The sequence below is a fragment of the Athalia rosae genome, chromosome 3 (genome assembly GCF_917208135.1).
Source record: "Athalia rosae chromosome 3, iyAthRosa1.1, whole genome shotgun sequence".
Classification (NCBI taxonomy): domain Eukaryota; kingdom Metazoa; phylum Arthropoda; class Insecta; order Hymenoptera; family Athaliidae; genus Athalia; species Athalia rosae.
Genome location: NC_064028.1, coordinates 11,117,682 through 11,139,947, shown reverse-complemented (window position 1 = coordinate 11,139,947; position 22,266 = coordinate 11,117,682). Strand labels below are relative to the sequence as shown.

Below are 22,266 nucleotides of genomic sequence, written 5' to 3'. Positions count from 1 at the left end.
CCCCGGAAGGCCACAATCTTTATCCCCAGCATCGCAATAATCTAAATCTAAATAACAGACCTACAACCTCCACTTCGGTACCTTCGGAAAATATGAGCATGTTATTCAACGCTGCGGAACTTCAAAAATTAAAACAAGCTCTCCATGTGACTGATGTGGTAAATTTCTTCTGTTTCTAAACTGAAAACGGTTTTGTTTTTACTCCTTAAATTATTCAATTCAAAGATCGATCAACTGATCGATAATTTTCCTTCGCAGTCTTGCGTGCCCCAACTTCTTTGTGCTGTTGTCCTGGAGAAGAGTGAAACGGTAAAAAGATTGTTAAAGGATGGACATTACGTAGATTCCTGTGCAGAGGATAAGTCAACTCCTCTGATGTGGGCGGTCCATAACAAAAACCTCGAAATAATCAACGTGCTAATTCAGCATGACGCTGACCCTACTCTTCTGGATAATGATATCAACAACTCTGCCCTGATCGCTATTCAGTCAGCTTGTTGGGATGAAAACGATTTCTTAGATTTTTGGAAGACAATCAGCAGCAGAATAGACATCGATCATGGGAACATAAGAGGCAACACTATATTACACTATGCCATTAAAAGGCAGTGGAACGTTCTGGTTGATCAAATTTTGGAAACTACTGCGAATGTGAACTGTGCGAATGCCAAGGGTGTTACTCCATTGATGATGGCTGGCATTAGAGTAAACTCATCAATGGTAAGTGCTCTTCTTCGAAGTCATGCTGATGTTTTTCAAGAAGATTCGAAAGGTTGCACTGCCCTGTGTTACTCGATTGCTTGTAGCATGCAAAAAAAATTTAAAGCACCACATCCCTCGCTGCAGAAGCTCGTATGTACTGTAAATACAGTAAACTCGAACTTGACCATTGAAAGTTATCTGAAGGTGGGTAGATTATTGCCTAATTCGGACTCCTTCATTGACTATTCTAAATAATCTATCCGTTAATCTTTTCATTTCTTATTCAGAGGCGTCTAGAGCTTCTGATCCATCCACCTGTGTTGGCGAATAATTTTATATCAACGGTAAATTCCATAATTCGATCTGTATTTGAATTCTTCATCCAGCATATCCAGTCTGGTCTCAAGATCTTACTGAATTTAGATGCCTTTGGCAAGATTCAAGAGGTAACAAGCTCCTTGTTTTTATTTATGTTTATCCTTCCATCTGAGCACTCTTCATTCAATAACGACTCAATAGGCTTCCTTTGCAAACCGATTATCAGTTTCGGGCGTCTAAATTTAGCTATCTGGCATTCCATAGATTGCATTGCTGTTATTTGGCCGCTTAAGTAGATGGAATAATTTAGTAAATATATATTCGACTGCTCCCTCGATTCTCTTCATACCAATTGAGAACGGCAACGTACTCAATAAAAGTAACTGATCAGTCCAATAATGTTATGAAACAGGCGGTAGATCAACACATGTGTAATTGGTTGCATCTTGAAGCTATACTAGGAATTTTGATTGAATTACTTTGTTACTCTAATTGCGGCACCAGTGGAAATATATCTAACATATCGGAGACCGAACTGATGGATTTATTCACCACTGCTGGGCTTCCTGATACTTGTCTTCGTATATTGAAACGGTAATTTGATATCAACATGATATGACGATAGAATATTTCGTCAGAAGTAAAGACAGAATCTGGAATTCCAACAGATATGCTGCAGACTCAAAGACTCGTTGGGTAGTGGCTTCTGGGTTGGAACCTCTGTTTGCCAAATGTACAGCACATGGAAAAGCTAGGGAATGGTTGAGGAAGAATTATCACCATCTGGAACCATATTATTCCGGTTGCCCATCGAAAAGTAATGAATTATCGCGAAAACTGACTAAGAGAGATCGGCAGCGTAATCTCTGTGTTAAAACAATGAAATTTCGTTATCTCATATCAAAATACAAGCAAGGTGATAAGAGTGTAACTTTACAATCGCCACCAGAATCTGCTCGACACGAGAGCAACCGATCCATCGGTGAACATCCCTCAACCACAAGTGTGGGTTCTTCAAAACGACAACGTCATAAAATTAAAACGCTGAAGATGAAATTGGCTAAAATAAAAGGCATGACACTGACTGAACGCAAGAGTTCATCTACTCAAAGTGAGGCCGGTATTAACTATGTTGCAACAAGTACTCGATCTACCCCATCAGGAGATGTTACAGCGTGCTTTGACTTAGAATATAGTAGTTCTCAGACAAATCTCGTATCCGACTCGTTGCATCGAGCAAATGATAATGGTCCACAGAGGCCTGCACAGAATGCAGAGAAAATTGAGACTGTTTCAGGACATACTGCCAATAACATGAGCTTGACAAAGATCTCTACTGGTACTGTACACCAAAGAACTCATACTGATGACAGTTGCCCTATGAATAAAATGGAGCTGTTAGAAGTAGGAGGCACCAAGGAATTTCAGACATCTCCTACATTCAATGAACCATTGGAATGTATTTTGCAAGGGCTTAATGCGAGCACCTCTTGCGACACTATTTCTTCATTTTCTCAATTGAATGAGAACAGGGACTATCCAAATGACGGAACTGTCCTCGGTCACACCAATGACCTGGATGAAACTGACAATATAAATGTCAGTAATATTGAAAATCAACATTATAAGCTAGCATTGAATTGTGAATCTTAGATAATATGTCAGATTTTTTGTAATATTATCTCTCATTATGTTCATTACAGGAATATGCTATTGGAAATGTTGAGACTACGATTTCCTATCTCTCGACATTGTTTGAAGGAATTATATCTTCTTACAAAAGAAACTGGCAGCGTGATCGAGAATTGGGTTACCCAGGGTATAAGGGTAGGCAAAGTGATCATATGGCTACTACCGAGGAACAGCTTAAAATAAAAACCGAAGAGATAGCCAGGCTTAATACCATACTACCCAAACTGGAAGATACTTGTATCGAGAAATTGACAGAAAGCTGGCTATCTCTAATGACAAAGATTCGTCAAACAGCCAATAAAAATGTTAAGAAATTCAAAAGCGTCATTGCTTTACTCCATCTACACCTACTTACTTATCAAATTTTTCCAAAAGAAGATCTGGATCAGATCAACAATTCTAGTCAGAAGGATGGAAGTATCGGTGACGAACGAATGATGAAAGAAGAATCTGATTCAGTTCATCAATCCATTGGTGATATTTATGGTCAAGAATCTTACCAATCTCGAGAAATACAACACCATTCTACGGTATACAGTACCAACAACTTTTGTAGCAAAAGTGTACCAGATAACGGTTTTGGTGAAACGGTTGTTGAGCAATACCCACTAAAATCTCAGGTCCACCAGTCTTGCAATAATGATGAAAGTTTGGCTAGCCCGGGTAATACTAAAGCTACGATTTACACAGCTCAAGTAATAGAAGCCCTACAGACTCAAGTTACCGTAAATTCTACGACACATACCGTTGCAGAAATGTTGCAAACGCATAGCACTGGAGTATATTCTTCCATTCTATCTACGCACCCATTTTTACACATGCATACAACCACAGCAGCACCACTGACATTCTCAAAAGATTCCGCAAGTCTAATTGAAAACGATCGGACCCTTGAAATTCACATGCAACCAACAAACTGGGGTGCATCAAAAAATCAAACATACATTAGTCGATGGGATATGTTGATAAACGGATTAAAGGCACGTTATAATCATAGAAGTCATCCCAGCAGCCAAATTGTTCTCAGTGGAACTGAACAAAGAAAACATTACACTATATCACCTGGTGGAAATTTTGGACCTGTTGAAGTGGGTCTAGATCGGGATGGCAGTCCTTTTGCCATAAGAAGAATACAGAAGGAAGATAGTCGACTAATTTTACCTTCCTTAGCCTCTGTGCTCTCCTTTAGACATAACCATCTGCTACCGTATCTGATATGCATGGACGGTGGTACAGAAATAATTCTTGGCACACCACTGTGTGAGTACAATCTTGGAGAATATTTGATGTTTCTGAAAATGAGTGCGGGACTAAAACAACGATCGTTAGTACTCGTGAAACAATTTTTGGCAGGACTAAGTTTTTTACACAGTCACAACGTGCCTGTTATCCATGGAAACATCAAGCCATCAAATTTGATGATTGATCGAGCAGGAGTACTGAGATTAGCTGAATTTGGTTTATGGAAATCTTTATATTGGTGTAGCCGTCCACCAAGTTCGTCTATGATTTGGTTTGCGAGGGAAAGTTATGAGGCATATGAAGATGGGGAATCGTTCAACTGCACTTGTGCCACAGACATACAGGTGTCTGGTATGATGGTGCACTTTATATTAACTGGTGGCCTTCACCCTTTTGGTACTCAAACCGGTGAAATAATTGAGAGTATTATAAAGGGATATCCAAGAATTCAATATGATGACTGTGAAATCAGCGATCTTATGTCATGGATGTTGGTATTTGACCCGGTGGATCGTCCATCCATCAATCAAATTCTTACGTAAGACTATTTTGCAAAATTGGTACTACTATGGAACATAAATTCAGGCAGACAAAACAAAAACGCAATTATTAGTGATGAAACTCGAGTTGCCATAAAAAGTTGACACAAACATTTTCACTTCAAGTTAGTTGATTAGATTGATTAATTGGCACATTAAATTCAGGCATGTTTGTTTCTGGGATACGAAAAAGAAATGGTCATTCCTACTTGCTTGTGCTGGAATCACTGCCGATGGTACAGATCTGCCACTTCCATTAGATGCAGTACATGGAGATTTGGAAGCCAAAGCTGTAGCCCAGCAAGTTCCGGGGGACTGGGTAAGCACTGTTGGAGAAATTATATGGAGAAAATTGTAAAACTTGAATGATCAAGAAACAACTATATACACACACAGATTGAAAATATGTAAAAATCTTACTTTTTCAACAGTTGTCGGCGGTGCAAACACAGTTTCCCACATTGATGATAAATGAAGATGAATACTCGGATTCACCAACAGGGCTACTAGTATTTGTGAGAAAGCTATTGAAATCGAAGCCAACACCTTGCCCATCCACCATCCAGAAGTTTTTCATGGGCGCATTTCCTACGCTACCTCTGTCGCTTTATCGTCTTCTGGAAACAACCCAGTGGCTGTCTCACCCTGTATTCACACCTTTTTTCAAACTATAACTGTAATTACATGTAATTACACCGAATAAATGTTTCATTATCGAAACAAAATAATTAACGTCACTTTCTTGATATGACCTCCAAATGTTGAAAACAGCATATACATACATATAAATACGTGTAATTATGACGGAACGAGTATATGGAAAAGGAAGATGGGAACAAGTGAATGCAGAAATCAACCGTGAAGAGGTCAAAAGTTAACGTTTCATTATCTGCACCCAGTGTCTGCACCTCGAATTTAAAAAAAACTGCGAATAATAAATTTTCGGAAAATTTATTTTACATAGTTATGACAGTGTTCAATATTGTATGTATAGGTATACTGTGTAAAACGTCCATGTTTTTAAGACTTAATATGTATGTATGTTTATGATAATGTAATATTTTACAATTTCGTAAGTGTATGTATGTATGTACGAGTATTCGACTATTACATTCAATATCGCGCAATACTCAATCTGTTAAAAAGCATTTGCACACATGTTATAGTTGTCACGGAGCTAAAAATATTATGTATAAAATTGACTTAAACGCAAGATTGCAAGTTGGTAATTAACCTTCACGGATTTTCAATTCATTAACTATTGTACACGAATAGTTTGAGAGCCTAGATAATATGAGTACCGTCAAGTGTTTATTATGCTTCCTTCTTTGGTGCAGTAATTTATGTATGTACGTACAATCTATATGTATATTAACGTCACACAATTCCTTTAATTGCACTGACGATCAGCCACACACCAGTGGCAAAATTATTGTACACTTTTCTTTAATTCCTGCAAAGCTAGCATTCAATCTTTACAGCAATGAAATTATATCTCAACGTTTAAACATACTTAGTTGAAGTGTATTAATGAAGGCCGTCACAGAACAGAGTAAATATAGCAGTGTGCCTGAAACAGCTGACAAAATTTATCTAACATATCCCTAATTAAATAGTGTTATTATCGATCAACGAAACATTCGAAGTATTTTTTTTTTTTTTTTTTTTTCCGTCTACTGCAATAATGCAAGCATTGATAGGTCTTGTCACTGTATAACAAACTTGAAACGCCGAATTTTCGGAATCAAATTTAATCACACTTTTACCGCAAGTTACCTAAATATCCCTTCGATACCATGTGTACATTTTATTTTTTCTTTATGAATTGAACGACAATAAAACGTAATAATATCATTGAATAATACTTCACTATCACAGATGGTTGTCAATTTTATGATAATATTCCACATGCGATGATGAATTATGATTTCAGATAGAGAAAACAATTTCGATAAGTGAAGAATTTCGTCAATTGACTTAACAAGGGATATATGAATTCTGATATTATACAATAGCCTTTAATTTTAATTTTTTTTTTTTTTTTCAAGTTGGAAATTGAGATATTTCATTGATAGATTTATTTCATGTGTTAATTTTTCCAGATTAAAATAATGCAGCGCACAACTCCAATAAATAATTACTAATTTTTAAACCGTTTCAACGGAAGTACTGGCAACAATATAAGTGTTAAAAATTACCAGTCACTCGCAAAGTTCATTATTACAGTAGATAAAAGGGAATAATATTTCATACTCTCCACATAATTAAAATTATCTTACTATAATTATGAAGGTTTTCATGATTATACATATAAAATTGCACATATGAAAATGGCAATATCCTATCGGATGAGATTATTGCAGCACATAAGTAAAACAAAACCTCTCTTGCACAAGTTACCCTCTTCATTATATCTACGTACTAGTTCAAATAATTTTCAAAAAGAGAAAATATACGTTATTCCCTGCAAAAAAATCCCGTGATTTTTGATATTTTACACTCTGGGCGCACCTTCAATATGAATATCATTTATTTTCTAAGATTTATTTATTTTCGCAAGCAATTCCATCCCAGTACCCCTGAATATTTCTTGCATGCAATGATTTTCAAAGTTTTATCGACTACTATATTTTTGTGATGCCTTTGACCATAGTTGGACTATGAATATAGATTTAACATCATTTGCCGAAAATTCCGAACAGAAAGTTCACAAAATATTTAGAATATTACCATCTCTCTTTCTATATGCAACAAGTCATAGAACCATGATATTCAAGGTCAATGAATATAAGCAAGCGTTATAAGGATGCTATCCACATAACATTAGGCAAATCTGTTACAACTATAACGTCACACCGAAAGAACCACCTTAAGCAACAAGAGATCTGTTTTTTATTCACCTGTTTAAGTCGCAAATTTCCAAATTAGCAAAGGTAGGATAACAAGGTTTTTGTGTGTGAAAGACAAATATCGACAAAGCATTTGACTTGCACGAATTTTCACAATTAATAGGGACCATCAATAGATGTTAGGGATCTTAAGAATAACAATCAATAGAAATGTCCGATGCAGTTAACACCTTTTCAAACGGATTTCAATTTCTACTTATGTGATCTCTGAATATAAAATGCAAAAGAGCATATTACCCTGAAAAGAGTTACCAATTCACATGTGTAATGAAAAATATCACAAACTGACGTGACTACGGTATATTGTATGTATACATATGTATGTATAATATAGAAATATAGAAGTACAGAGTCGCATGTAGGAAAGCGCTAATCTTATGTACCTTATGAAGATTTACTTACAACATCCACCTGACAAAAAATAAAAATTGCTTTTCTGCCTGTTTAGCACACAATACCAAATATGGTTGGATGAAGCAAGTCTCATGACCGTTAAGAATCACAAAGATATTTTTGTTTTGGGCGGTTATATCTTCCAAAGAAAGCCCACTCAACTAAGTCTGCATAATAGCCCAAAAGTTTTGAATACACAAACCGAGTAGAACAGGCATTAAATCATAATCAGAAGGGTGCAATTATCGCTGCGGCCTCACCCCTGCTCGTCGGCAGAGAGGCACATTCATGCCATACGTTAGAATGAGGATCGTAACATTCAACTGTGGAAATTGTTATTTGAGTTCGATAAAAATTTATCTCACGCGATTGGTCTCCCCCTATCACATACAACCGACCGTCGGCTGCAGCTACTGCGGGATATGCACGCCCGACATTCATTGGAGCAACTGTAGACCATTTGTTCTGTGAAATATGATTGGCTCAGAGCAACGCACTAACGATTTCGAAATAGAGCGAGAATTACAATTGCGGAAACTTACCTTTTCAAATGAATATCTTTCAACAGATGTCAAGACCTCCTGATTTTTATTGATCCCACCAACAACGTAAATGTAACCATCAAGTATAGCGATACCCATTTGCATACGAGGAGTCAACATCGGTGCGAGAAAACTCCATTCTCTTGTCACTGGATTATAGGCCATTACATCCTGACGATGTCGGCTGATATGGGTACAACCGCCAACAATGTAGATCAAGCCTGTCATTTAAAACATATGAATAGTGGTCCTGGTGATTCTGAGCATGTGGTAAGATTTCCTCTCTTTGGTAAGCATTCATAATTCCAATGCAACAGTGAGTTACTTAAATTCAAAATCAGTTTACCTTCGTACGCGACAACACCCATGCTGAAACGAGGTTCTGGAAGCTCTCCGTGTACAGTCCAGGTATTTGCGATTGGGTCATATGTCTCGATAGAGCCACCAATGTCTTCGCCAACCCACCCACCAAACGCATACAAACTATTGTCTATAGCGCAGAGACCGAATTCACAGCGTGGTTCTATCATACAGGCAATAGAGGTCCAAACGTTGTCTCGAGGATCGTAACATTCGCCATTTGCTATTATGCATGATTCCAATTCACCACCTACAACGTATACTTTGCCATCCAGTAATGCTGTGCCAGGTAATATTCTTCCTATACCAATGGGTGCCACTTCGCTCCATTCTCTGGAATAGTTTATAGGTAAGCTTAGTTGAATACACATTATTTCCAACAGAGGTTGCTCTAAAAAATTCCATACGTTCGATATTTACCCAGTAAATGTGTCGAATTTTTCAATAGTTTCATAAGTACTTTCTGCAGATCTTCCCCAACTATCGGCGGAAGGTTCTCGCTTTGAACCACCAATTACTAAAATATTTTTCTTTGCACAGAGTCTAGGTTGTTCATGAAGAGGTACCAGACACCCCTTGTTGGTTATTAGATCTTTTAATACAGATCGTAGGGCAACGTTTAGACTTGCATCTTTGCTGTCTAAAATCACTCTTTCTAAACGTGCTACTGAACATAGACGCAGCCTTACGTGACGCAGCACCTCAAATACATAACAACGTCTCCCTGGTATATCATGAGCGATCCAATTGTGCGCTGCTTGAAAAACCTAATAAAGTTAGATTTTTGATTTAAGGTTGCAGGTGCTATAATAAAGATTTTTGGTCTCAAGTGTCATGCCTAAAATGATTTGGAAGAATTTATATGGGATCGACTGATTATCTAATTGACCAAATGGAGGGATACCTGGAATTCGGTGTCAATGTGAATATATTCACTAGAGATGAATTTTACTAGTTGTTCTTTTGGAAGATCTAGGAACTCCTCTTCTTCTGATACTTGGGGAAAATTTATTTCAATAAAGCGTAAGGCAGTCATCAGCAAGTTAGGTGTATTGTGTGCTTCAGCAAATCTGTGCAGACAGATAAACTCACTTGAATTGTATTGGTAGATTAAGTTCACCAATACTCAGCAGTGGAATATCAGTTTTCATGATTTACAGCTGCCCGAATAGGTAGCCACAACATAAACAGAGATACTGGTTTAAAAATAGCATTAACACTAATTCCAAAAATATCGTAATTACCTATAAATTCCAAGGGCATTGCTGGAGTGGAGTTGTTGTTGCAGGTAAGTGATACAACCTGAAACAACCTCGTCTAATTCAAGCATATCTGCAGCAGCAAACAATTCTTGAACATTGTCTTGGGTGATTTCTACATTTCCAGTGTATATAAAATCTATGAGTAGTGACAGAATCTTAGCTGATATCGAATGAATCTCAACTAATTCCTGTTGCTCTTCAACTAGACCTCCCGTGAACATTGCATTAAAATATGCACTACCGGCAGCTAGAACCGATCTGTGAGCTCTGATGATGCTTTCCCCGGCAACTAAGCCAACATCGCTGAATTGATTTTTCAGTCTCTGAGTGTTTAGATTTTTCAAAACTTTGGGCGCATATTGTCCCACAGCACACAACGTACTAGAAGAATCTGCCACCTGCTTCATGGGCTGAGCCACAAATCCCATGGTTTTAGAATTGTGGCCACTTTTCAGTGGAGGCACCGAACCATCAGCCATGAAACCATCGAGTTGCCCTTTATCAACAGCTCCTGAATCACAATTCACAAGTGTCCAGGTTAATATGAATAATTACTCACATGAATAAGTGGATGTTACAAATTGATACCATGAGACGATTCTGTCATAATGACAATACTCTGTACATTCCAAGAAAGTTGAGATGTTCAGTTTCAGAGGTAATGGCATGTAGGCAACGAAGCGGTACGAAAAACCATATCAATGATTAAGAATAACGAAGATGAAATTGTTTTGGAGAAAGTAGGGGATAACGACAAGACAGAGCTGCGAGATTGACCGCAAATCTGATTACTGGATGTCTTTCAATTTAATAGTGAGAATTCTCAACATATAATAAATTGTGGCCAAACTTACGACATATACGGGACAGCACCTTGTAGACGCTGTTGAAAGACTTGTTGTTGTTTTTTCCTTTCAAACGCATCGTTAACAAAGCATTTTCATTTGGTTATTATTGTAACGCTACGAAGATCGCACAAAGTTATTAAGCGGATCGACTCTCGGCCTAATCACTTTAATCTGTTAATCAAGAATCTGACATATGTCAAATAACCTATCCCATCCAGCCCATGAAGTTGGCTGCGGACTAGCGAACCAGCTGATTTTAAAATCACACTAAACCTACAATTACGACCACACCTATTAAACTAATATATAAAAAATAAACGGCTAAAATGCGATAAGACGCATGCAAATCGACAGAGCCCTCAAAATGTATGTAACATCAAGTGCTACACAATTTGTAAAAAAATATTTTTTAAACAAGTGTAAATCTAATGAATTTGTTGCGGTGTGGCAGCTACCACGCGATTCATGAGGACTAGATTCATTCGACTCAACTCGATTGAGTTCGATATCAAATCGAATGAGGATTGTATCCAATCAAATTTTGGAACCAAGAGAAACGGCTAATCGAATACTTGTGCGCTCAAATAGCGTGCGCGACTAGCTGGACCCAGTAGAATTTTGAAGTGGCTCATTGTAACCTACGCTGTATCATTCACGTTTAGTTTTCTAGTTCACCTTTCGGTGCTGAGTGGTGCTTTTTTTTTTACTTTCAAGCATTTCGTTATTCGGCTCACTCAGCATCGTGTTAGCTAAAACATTGAGAAGATTTTTTCAGCGCTACAATTGAAGACTCCAAACAATCATGACTAATATCTCAAAGCGAAGAAAATCATCTGCTAAGTTGAAGGTAAGCCATCTGTTCAACAGAAACTTACCTGTGCTTGAAAACATCTTCACCGTGTTCATCGAAACTTTTAATTATCACAGACTATGGGCGACCACGATGAATTCCTGAGTCGAATAACGAAATCGCTTTACTATTCCAAATTGCCTATGACCGACCGTCTAAGTCTGCCTGTGACAGGTTAGTACCATCAAATTTTTGTACAATGCATCGCATGTAGAATATCAATAACAATCTAACAAGGCGATCTAAAATAAAAATCATTGACATATGTTTTGATCCACTTGTGCGACATAACATACCCTTGTGACGTTACGATATTGATTGCAGTGTTGTTCAAACAGCATTCTCTATGTACGCACCTACTGCAAATTTTGCTAAACCTGTTATCTCTTGTCATATATTTCTAACAACGTAACCCAGAATAATCCAAATTCGAATTCTCGTTTTTTCATTTTTCACCCAGTTCAAAATGACGCATCATCTGAAACAGCAATGACTAGTTTAAAAATTATTTTTATCCAATTTAGAATTAGCTGCAGAACTCTTTACCGAAGTAAGAAGTGGTCGAACATTGGAACGTCTTGATGTAGAAGAAGCAGGCCGCATATCTCGCAACGCTTGCGTGTCTCCTTGTTCTCTTGTTCTGGCTTTGCTGTACTTGGAACGCCTTAAAGACTGTAATCCAGAGTATCTCCAGCGTGTTGCACCTTCTGAGCTATTTCTTATCTCCCTAGTTAGTAAAATTCTAATCTATTTTTGGCTAATTACAAACTCAACTGAATTGCATCCATTGACAACTCTCATTTGAATCTAGTTAACGTTAATCACTGTCTTTTCAGATGGTTGCCAGCAAATTTCTACACGACGATGGAGAAGAAGATGAAGTATTCAACACCGAATGGGCTGAGTCTGCAGGCTTGACGTTACCTGAAGTAAATAATTTAGAAAAAGATTTTCTCATCGCAATTGTAAGTTCTTTGACTTAGCTGATAAAATTTTATCTTCGACTCATAATCTAACCTGTTTTTTCACTCTATAGGATTGGACCATTTTTGTTTGCAACAATGACTTTTGGGACCGTTTGCAGAAACTGGAAAGAGACATAGCTTACAAAGAAGGCCGAAAGCGCGGCTGGTTTTCTTATACAGACCTCAGCTTTCTCATGGACTCAATACAACTGGCAGCGGTCATTCAAGCAGTGGTCAGTGTCTCCTCAATTTGCCTTGCAACTTATGCCGCGGGGGTAGCCACGCTACTTGGATCTGCTCTAGTAGCTAGTCAACTACCTGGCACATCACTAGCACCTAGACAATCTCCCATATCGTCAAACAACACTTTAAATACCAATCAAGTTGTACCAGCCACTGAATCTGTTTCCAACGAGATGGCTTCTGTCAACGACGTTATTGCGACTCGAATCCTTTTGGCTGCTCTAAGCTGTAATCAGTCGTACGATTCTGATTATGAAGAAATGGATATTAGGAATGGTACAAATGGTGGCGCAGTGTGGGAGTGGTGGCTTAGTTCTCTGATGACATGGCTTCCAGAATATTCGGGACTGGAATCAGAGTATCGCCCTACTATAGAACGCAATATGCAGGACCAGCCAGGAACTTTCATCACCAACACAAAATCAGTATTCGATATCGGCTCACTCGGTAAAAACGATCGGCATGAAATTATGGAAATTAATTGGAAAGAAACGTTGAGCCTCGATCTAGAATTTCCAACGCACAATTGGAGACGCTACGCGGGCTACATTGCAAAAATATCGCTCGGACATAGACATTAATGAAAAAAAATTGTCCGAAAGTTACAAGTTCACATATTAAGTATAATTATTGATAGAAAATATGTCGAGTATATTTTTTTGTACTAACTCCCACCATGTAACTCGAAATTACAATACTAATCCGCAAAGTAATTTTCTACAATAAATTAATGATCACCTGATCTAAACGTTATCGAGTAGTCTCTGCTCCATACCCACAGATTCCATTTAAGCAATTTTACAGAACTGAAGATCTGCTTACAACCAACCAATAAGTCATGAAATGAAATCGTGCCAAAAATCTTTTTGCATCGTTTCATTTGTCTCTAGCTATATACACAAATACACACATTAAATACATGTTACGTTAGGAGAATCTATGCAATTTAAACTTGCAATAATATATTACAATTCATAAATAATTATTAAAATCTGGCTATCTCTTAACCGTTCCGGATTTGTACAAAGAAGATTGTTGCAACGGCAAAAACTTCATCAATTTTACTAATCACTGGTTTTCACTGGTTCTTCCGCGCCTTGGCCCTCTTTATCTTTACCTCCTTTATGGAGAATAAGTAAAGGAGTCATTCCCAACAGGCAGCCGATCGTCACTCCGAGGACACGTCCCTGAAATTTGGATATGTTTAGTGAAATCGAAATTCAGTCGATCGCAAGTAGAAAAAAAAAACAAATTGAGCTATCTCTCGGAAACCACTTACCAGATTAGCTGCTCTCCTAGACTTTGGCAGATCCAATTGAATTGGAGTCAACTTTGGAGCTTTAAAGCCGATTTTCTGGACAAGTCGTTCAACGTAAAATGCTGAACCAATTCCAAGTATATCAGAAATTGTATTTCCAAATGCAGCAGCTGCCATCGTGGACAAGGCTATGACGGCGCCGAGCGAGGTTTCAATTTGATCACCCTGTAATTTTTACATTACAGATAGGAAATAGATACAAATACAAATCTAATACGTACAGCGATGATCATGAAGAAGTTGTCAAGAAAACCGAATCCAACGAATGGAATTGCATTAGTGAGCGATACTGAAAGAAATTCCAACAGATATCACCAGTTCGCAATTGTATCGTCATGTTCAATGTCAAATCGAAATTATGAAAAATTTGAACTGATTAAAAAATGCGATACTTAAAATTTAAATGAAGCAAATAATGTTAATTACCTCGAAATAAATCGTGCCTGGTAGGTTGTGGGACTGTGGCAGCTGCAATAGAAAATAGAATTAAAAATAATTCACATTGTTCAGTTTTTTTTCAAATATGTTTTCTCTGAATATAAACCGTCCTTCGTATTTTCGAATCATTAAATACTAATTAGAGGGGCAGTAATTATCGCATGCGAACACAAAGTGCAGTTAAATTACTCGCCGATAATAATTTCGTGATAACGATTGATATTTCAAATCAAATACGTGAAAAATTACCGAATGCAGTAACGGCCAGAGAAATAAAATAAAAAAAGTCATATGTGCGGATGTCTCATAGATTCGATATTGATATTTAAATATTTTATTGACATACGTCAATGCAATTACGAAACTTGTCAACAGACTCTGATACCGTAATCTACAAACTAGATTAATTATTTTCAAATGTAAATATTCGCATAGCTAGTTTCTCGCGGAGGAAAAAAAGAGGCCAGGGAGGGACGAACGGAAGCGAATCACGGTTGAATAGTATTAACAAGTAGCATACAACATTCCGGTGCTGTGATATGATAACCCCGTTGAAATGGGTATAGTTTTGATACAAGACGATGTTGTGGGTGGTCTAATAATAATTGTGGATGAGATCGAGCGAATTTTACAGAACTCTGTAGAAAATGTGCGTTTAGTTTTTTTTTATGCAGTTATAAAGCATTTATTGTTCATGCAAGACAGTCGTCCATGTGGTATAAGTTGATAGTTTGAAAAAATTTGAAAACTTACATAATTATTTAAATCCCACGAAAGTGTATGCAAGCAACAAAAAAAAAAACAGGTTGGTTTGAAATGGAATAGACAACAGTTACGGTACAATAGGATCGTATAAATTTCACTGTAGTGAAGAGCCCAGCTTAAAAATAACTAGTGAGAATAATTGATTGAATGATGGCCGTTTCAACGGTGCGCAGATATATTGCGGGAATGTAGAAAGTTAACTACCAATGATTGTACTTGCACTTTACCTGCATAGTATTAGTGACAGTATTTTTTCGTAGAATGTCTGATAGAAGTCCATAAAAAATCTATCGTCTAAAAAAACATTGAAAATCATTCAAATATTGTCTTGGTATCTACCACCCTGTTCCGCATGCATATTTAGCTGGTCACATATTATCTTACTCGATGCTTTCGTTTGTTGAAAATCCACTATAAACATATAATGAGAAAGACAAAAAAATGAGTACATACGAGTATTAACGTTGTTGAATTTTGACGAGTCACTTTTTTCTGATGTGTGAAATTCAATAATTTACTATACCTCGTTTTGGTAAATTTATACATAGGTATACTACTTCGACCGCTATTATCGTCAGACTAGAATAACGTAACACTTATTAATAACGTATGAATACTCATTAATTTAATTCTGTACAATTTGATTAAACGAAACTTTACAAACCCCTGTGCTACATGATAATCGCTCGTTATACCGCAGTCTGTTAATTAAATACCATGTACTCCATGTAACCCCTACGTCCCACTAGGGGAATTTAGTATGAAACCGTAAACTATGGAGAAGTTGATAATTCAGGTGGAATTTAACTTGTGAAAATGTTCGTACAAAGCATTAAACAAATTCACAGTAAATAAATAAATGAAAAATAAATTACCGAACGATTATTCAACATTGTATACTACAAATGATTCAAGACATGAGGTGGGAAATAATTTTTGATATAAAATTTCGAGAACTACGTAACTCCAAAAATCTGAAAAACTTACTGGGATTTATTTGTTTAACGATTTCCATTGGATTTTTTCTCCATCTCGTAAATTTTAATGTATGGAAAAACTAAACATATCAAAACCAAGCATACTAAGGGGAACCCATATGTATAATATAATTAGATCTATAGAACAAGAAAAAAGAGACTCAATTTGATGAATGCAAATTTTCAGCCAAAGTGTACTTGCCACCAATGGATTATTAGGTATGAGGATTAAGCATAGGTTGATGTTTGTTTTACAAAATTTGGATACCCGATAATTATTAGCGTCATGTTGTCATCCGGCGACAAAATATGCCTGACCTGACGTGTCCTGGGTTGATTTTAATTGTGTAAAACGATCGAGCCTATACATATGCGAAATACATACAGGTACTGTATACAGGAAATGTATACAGGTCGTAAATTTTGGTATCGACATTTGATTTTCCAGGTTTTCGCTGGGCTCCCATAAATCAGTATACATATAGGAAAAATGTTCCCATCTCGTCATGCGCGTACCATACTTTCGAAGCAACCAATCCTCTGGCACCGCACAGTAAGTTCCCGTGGGATCCACATCTCCAAGACTCGGTACTCGACTTGGTCTTCCAAATTTGCTCCTCCAACGAAACGCCGCCAGCTGACCTGCATCACCACCATCCTAATCAACGTCATTGCATCGCAGTAAAAAAAAAATAAATGAACAAAAAAAATCTCAACATTTAAATAAGAAATAAATGATTTGTTCACCTATGTGGGATGATTTTTTTTGTTCACAAATGAAGTATTGCTCAAACAAAAATTTGCCACATAATTTCCATCGTTCGATTGAAATTTTTATCAGCGTGAGGCTATCAGATAGTCGCCACGGATAGGGCAATTCAAAGTATTGATGCAAATAGAACAGAGGTAGATAAAATAAATGACTATTCATGATTCTAATCATAGCATAGGACGATATGGGTTTGTTTATGTATTTTTCATTATTTCAGTCTATCGACTATTTTACTCCTTACCCACAGCGCTCTAAAATGGCCGTATTCTACGTATGTACATACGTACGTACGTACGTACGTACATCTAGTGAATTAACATTCAGTAAAATTGGATAATTGAGTTAAAATTTCATCAAAAAGATTGCCCTATTTGTCTACCAGATACTGCAGATAAGTAAAAGAAAAACAACGAATAGAAATAAAAAAAAAACAATTTGTAATTCGATTATTCTGTGTACTCCGCATACGAGCATCCTTTTTACGGTGGAAGGTAAAACCTACTAACGCCGATCATTCTCCTCTTATAAATATTTAACGTGGCTGTTCGCTCGCACGTACTGAACTCGGTCAATCTCACGTTCCCCGTAAAAATATACATAGGTATACCCAAGCTAGTATACTTGAATAGTGGCGCCAAAAAAGTCTTCTCTTTTTCAGTACCATGCTGAGTGATATAAAAAAGAATTCACGTTCACGTATGTATAATATATCAGAACGTGAGGGTGTGAAAAGGTAAAATTGAACCCCGAAATCTTGAATAAAATCATGCCCAAGGCTCTGAAAAAGTTAATCATTGTATTATATAGATATACGTATAACCAGGTGCTATAAATCAGAATGTAAAATCTTTATTTATGTAAAAATTCAATGAAATTAGAAAATATATAGCAAAAAAGACCTGCCGTAATAAGTGAATTACTTTATCAAAAATTCAATCGGGTCACGTATCGATAGAATTTTATTGAGATTATATTTAAGGTCTGCGTGACAATCATCATAAATTATTAGTTGACACGTTCGTAGTAAATAAATATGATTACTAATCCATTTTGGTCTTACCCATAGAGATTGGATCGCACGTTAGTTTTTTCAAGGTTTGTCTTGGAATCGGAAAGAATGTCAAGGTTGAACAGTGAGGGATCTTATAATTGTAAGCATTATAAATTATCGTGAAGTGCGCAGTCGTTGCTACTCATTCAGGTGTACGTACGTACGTGTTGAAATACAAAACTATAAAAAAATTTCTCATTTTTTATCGTATTTAAATTACTTTCTTATCTATTGCGAAGATTGTATTGTAATACGAGTATACGAGAACGCTTTACAAATAATATTAATCTGAGATACAGCGAATAGCGGAACTTCCGAATTTGTCACATCTTCACATAAAATATAAATGAAATATTTATGTATTGTAGGTGAAAGTATTACAGATATTACATATTGATAGGGTAATGGCTATTGGGCATTTTCCTCGGTATTTTCTACCTTTAAAATCTGTAGATTCAAAACGAGGGCAGTATTTATATTATCCGGTTTCGGAATGACGCCATCGATTACGCTGTCTGCTTATGTTAGTCAGATAAAATTAATAAAACGTTCCACACTTGCGCGGGAACAGTCGATGACGCGCAAGTGACGTCACAAAACTACCGCAGGGATCACCTATTTTAATATCTCATTGCTATGCAACCCCTTAAAAGCTAGAATATCTTATCTGCACAGAAATGAGGCCCAATTTTTATCCGTTGTGATCGGATTACAGAGCTGATGCTCAATTTCTATCACCCATAGAACTCTAGACTTCATACTGGTTTTGGAGTTTTCTTTTCTTTTTTTTTTTTAAATTTAAAACGCTGCAAATCTTAAAATTCGGGTCGCTGTTAGTCCGTTGTAAAATGATATAAACCTACAATACCGCTTAAAGTTCATGATAACGTTAAAACATCAAAATATGGGATACAAAACTCTCCAATTTTTCATTTGAATTTTGTCAAAATAGTGTAACACGGTGCAGAATTGATGAACACATGTTTGCCGGGCTGATTTGAATTGTTTTTTAAATTCAAAGTGGAAAGCAGAGAATATTTTGTCACGTTGACGATGGGAACTTTAAACAAACGAGTTTATATCATCCGTGTTATATCAATGAAATACCTTCGTACTCCGCTTTTACTTTTTGCGACTGTGTTTCCTGTAGAGCAGATATAAGAACGTCCCGTTCCTCTGGCGTTAAACGAACGGCCAGATCCCTCGCCTGCTGTTTAGATAAAGTAGCCGGGGTCCCATAGGACTCAACGGGTGCAGCAGGGGGAATTCCTGTGGTCATAGATGCCCGTAATCGCAGGTCTGTTGACCCCTGTGACGTAGCGATAATAAAACATTTTGAAGTTTTGTGAGTGCAACGCGAGAGCAATGCACCGTCACAACAACCCTTTATTGCGGTTGTATGGAGCGAATTATGCTGTTGCTGTAACTGATGCAGGTGAAGAATATTGTATCTAGATAACTTTTTTGATGTTGATCGGACGATATTGCTCGGTGCCGACTTCACAAAGCACAAAGCTGACGACACCGGCGTACACATTTTTCCCTGAGCTAAGCGACGGGATTCCTGGATTTTATATTTTGATCGAATGTTCGTTCTCGTTTTTTTTTTTTTGAATGAATCGAATGAAAGAGCGAACTCGCTAAATCTGCACGACGCGCACTCGCCGGCTTACGCGAGCAAACTGAATATCGAAGTCGCAGGTCACAGTCGGCTATTACTCACACTGAAATCTACGCTCCCTGCCGGCTTTTTAAGTACGACTAGTTTCCCCACTTTTTCATCTCAACCTACAATCCAATTTAATAATTTCTTGCAACGGATACGAGCGAAATATATTAGACATACTCTAGGTATACATAGATATTATCAATTAAATTTTGGTCTCCGTGTATCATAGTGATCGAACATCCGTAGATCATTGAAGAAAAGTCACAATGAAAAGTTATGATTAAATAAACAACCACATAGAGCAAGTTTTCTCAAAGGAGTTCGGATCGAAATCAGTTATTTTGATTATTGAATTCTTACGAAAGAATTAAATATCTAATTTCAAATATAAACGATTAATTGAAAAAGAAAAAAACCATCTGCATTCGATTGGAGCATCATTTTACACCAGCGCTTACTACCGGCGTCACGACTATACTAAATCATGCAGTTATCTCGTTGATCGGAAGAAAGTTGGACGGATCTTTACTTTTTTAGGTTAGCTCTATTTACGACTGTCAAACTGCATTGAAATACTATCGTTTTTCGGTTCGTTGGATAATTTAGATTATTGATGATCCGTTTAAAGCGTGCTGAAGCGTTTTCTCTATAGTTTGAACTTGTTAATTCCAGGCAGTTGCAGTAAATTTTTGGTCGATGCGTTTCCGATAATTCTCTGTGGAGTTTTGTTCATTGTTGCCAATTATATCCTTTGGTAAGGTTTTTATTCGCGTACCATGTACCCAGTTTGCATTTTTTTTTTAATTTCTTTTTTTTTTTTTTGCTTTTTAGTTTGAAAAAGAAACAAGAAATCGTTGTTTGGAAGATGGCTAGCACCTCGACAGATCAGAACACAACGGCTCAGAAGACATGGGAAATGTCCAACAATATAGAAACCATAAGCACGGTTGACGAAATATATAGATATGATCGTCAAGAACAACTTGATATTTTAGCGGCCAAACCTTGGGAAAAAGAGTGAGGGAATTTAGCTAGCCTCATCTTTGAAAATTGAATGATATTTCTGGCACTATTTTTATACTCCCTTTATTTTTGCAGCCCCCATTTTTTCAAGGATATTAAAATATCAGCATTAGCTTTGCTAAAGATGGTCATGCACGCAAGATCTGGAGGTACCTTAGAAGTTATGGGACTACTCTTAGGAAAGGTTACAGCTAACACGATGCTTGTCATGGATTCATTTGCCCTCCCTGTCGAAGGCACCGAAACTCGTGTCAATGCCCAGGCTCAGGCATACGAATATATGACTGCGTATATCGAGGCAGCCAAGCAGGTATCAATGAACTTAAGTTATTCTCTGAAATTGAAAAACGGTTGACGATAGTGATAAGGAAAAGACGACACAAAGTCTTGGAAAAGTGAAGGTAAATACTTGATTCAGGTAGCTCGACATGAGAATGCTATTGGTTGGTATCATAGTCACCCTGGATATGGATGCTGGCTATCGGGTATCGATGTATCTACACAGATGCTTAATCAAAATTTCCAAGAACCCTTTGTCGCCATTGTGATCGACCCTGTAAGGACCATTTCAGCTGGAAAAGTATGCTTAGGCGCCTTCAGAACATACCCCAAGGTCAGTGAATGAAATTTAATGCTATGATAATGAAACCGGTCTTACGATACCCATGATTATAACGATATTCCATTCTTAGGGCTATAAACCTGCCAACGAAGAGCCATCCGAGTACCAAACTATTCCCCTTAATAAAATTGAGGACTTTGGTGTGCATTGTAAACAGTACTATTCTTTGGAAGTGACTTATTTCAAATCTTCGCTCGATCGTAGATTATTGGACTCTCTTTGGAATAAATACTGGGTGAATACATTGAGTTCATCTAGTTTGTTAACTAACGCCGACTATACAACAGGACAAATATTCGACCTTTCCGACAAGTTAGAGCAATCAGAAGTTGCGTTGGGGCGGGGTGGGTTTTTATTGGGAGGGACAGACCCTCATGATCGCCGAACTGAGGATAAACTGGTAAAGGCTACCAGAGACAGCTGTAAGACTACAATCGAGGTCATACATGGTCTTATGGCGCAAGTTATCAAAGATAGACTATTCAACCAAGTTGGAACTCCAAGCAACAGTTCTTAAATTCACATCTCTTTCAGACCGAAAATTTCGAATTAACAAAATGACCGTGTCATTTTCACCAACTATAGAGTAAGGTCAAAACGATTACATTTGCAACAACAGATTTTGTTGTGATTGTACAACTATGTGAAATGTTAGGCCATTGAATGATAATAAAATGAATTCTCAGAAGTATTTGTTGAAGTGGTTTACAATCAAACGTCTCAACAATCTGTACGATTTGTGTTTTCAACATGATTGAAAATCTAT

General features: G+C 37.1%; 5 protein-coding genes across 7 annotated transcripts; 3 read left to right on the top strand and 2 right to left on the bottom strand.

Moving 5' to 3' along the window:
- Nucleotides 1-23: 23 nt before the first annotated feature.
- On the top strand, nucleotides 24-5,167 carry LOC110117227. Its single transcript, XM_048651856.1, has 8 exons — nucleotides 24-158; nucleotides 259-906; nucleotides 990-1,148; nucleotides 1,433-1,614; nucleotides 1,689-2,619; nucleotides 2,724-4,492; nucleotides 4,659-4,812; nucleotides 4,925-5,167. The coding sequence occupies exons 1-8, from the start codon at nucleotides 93-95 to the stop codon at nucleotides 5,165-5,167; spliced, it is 4,152 nt and encodes a 1,383-aa protein (XP_048507813.1). The 5' UTR covers nucleotides 24-92.
- A 261-nt stretch (nucleotides 5,168-5,428) lies between these two features.
- LOC105690121 (actin-binding protein IPP-like) lies at nucleotides 5,429-11,283 on the bottom strand. The gene is made up of 7 exons (XM_012407680.3): nucleotides 10,814-11,283; nucleotides 9,942-10,470; nucleotides 9,602-9,767; nucleotides 9,118-9,464; nucleotides 8,684-9,030; nucleotides 8,338-8,558; nucleotides 5,429-8,260 (listed from the first exon to the last, which is right to left on the bottom strand). Exons 1-7 carry the CDS (start codon nucleotides 10,881-10,883, stop codon nucleotides 8,024-8,026), a joined length of 1,917 nt encoding a protein of 638 aa, XP_012263103.2. The 5' UTR covers nucleotides 10,884-11,283; the 3' UTR covers nucleotides 5,429-8,023.
- Nucleotides 11,284-11,434: 151 nt separating this feature from the next.
- LOC105690119 (protein CNPPD1) lies at nucleotides 11,435-13,613 on the top strand. The gene is made up of 5 exons (XM_012407676.3): nucleotides 11,435-11,654; nucleotides 11,735-11,831; nucleotides 12,182-12,387; nucleotides 12,494-12,622; nucleotides 12,694-13,613. The coding sequence occupies exons 1-5, from the start codon at nucleotides 11,610-11,612 to the stop codon at nucleotides 13,444-13,446; spliced, it is 1,230 nt and encodes a 409-aa protein (XP_012263099.2). The 5' UTR covers nucleotides 11,435-11,609; the 3' UTR covers nucleotides 13,447-13,613.
- A 113-nt stretch (nucleotides 13,614-13,726) lies between these two features.
- LOC105690120 lies at nucleotides 13,727-19,919 on the bottom strand. Of its 2 annotated transcripts, none has more exons than XM_012407679.3 (6): nucleotides 19,294-19,919; nucleotides 16,880-17,005; nucleotides 14,610-14,642; nucleotides 14,405-14,472; nucleotides 14,145-14,348; nucleotides 13,727-14,052 (listed from the first exon to the last, which is right to left on the bottom strand). In XM_012407679.3, exons 1-6 carry the CDS (start codon nucleotides 19,721-19,723, stop codon nucleotides 13,930-13,932), a joined length of 984 nt encoding a protein of 327 aa, XP_012263102.2. In that variant the 5' UTR covers nucleotides 19,724-19,919; the 3' UTR covers nucleotides 13,727-13,929. The 2 variants fall into 2 exon arrangements, with proteins under 2 accessions (XP_012263102.2, XP_012263101.2); XM_012407678.3 differs by having other exon boundaries at nucleotides 14,610-14,651; nucleotides 19,294-19,918.
- Nucleotides 19,920-20,157: 238 nt separating this feature from the next.
- On the top strand, nucleotides 20,158-22,191 carry LOC105690104 (COP9 signalosome complex subunit 5). Of its 2 annotated transcripts, none has more exons than XM_012407648.3 (6): nucleotides 20,158-20,443; nucleotides 20,528-20,609; nucleotides 20,687-20,872; nucleotides 20,954-21,188; nucleotides 21,297-21,491; nucleotides 21,571-22,191. In XM_012407648.3, the coding sequence occupies exons 3-6, from the start codon at nucleotides 20,721-20,723 to the stop codon at nucleotides 22,015-22,017; spliced, it is 1,029 nt and encodes a 342-aa protein (XP_012263071.1). In that variant the 5' UTR covers nucleotides 20,158-20,443; nucleotides 20,528-20,609; nucleotides 20,687-20,720; the 3' UTR covers nucleotides 22,018-22,191. The 2 variants fall into 2 exon arrangements, with proteins under 2 accessions (XP_012263071.1, XP_012263072.1); XM_012407649.3 differs by having other exon boundaries at nucleotides 20,315-20,392.
- The last annotated feature ends 75 nt before the right edge of the window (nucleotides 22,192-22,266 follow it).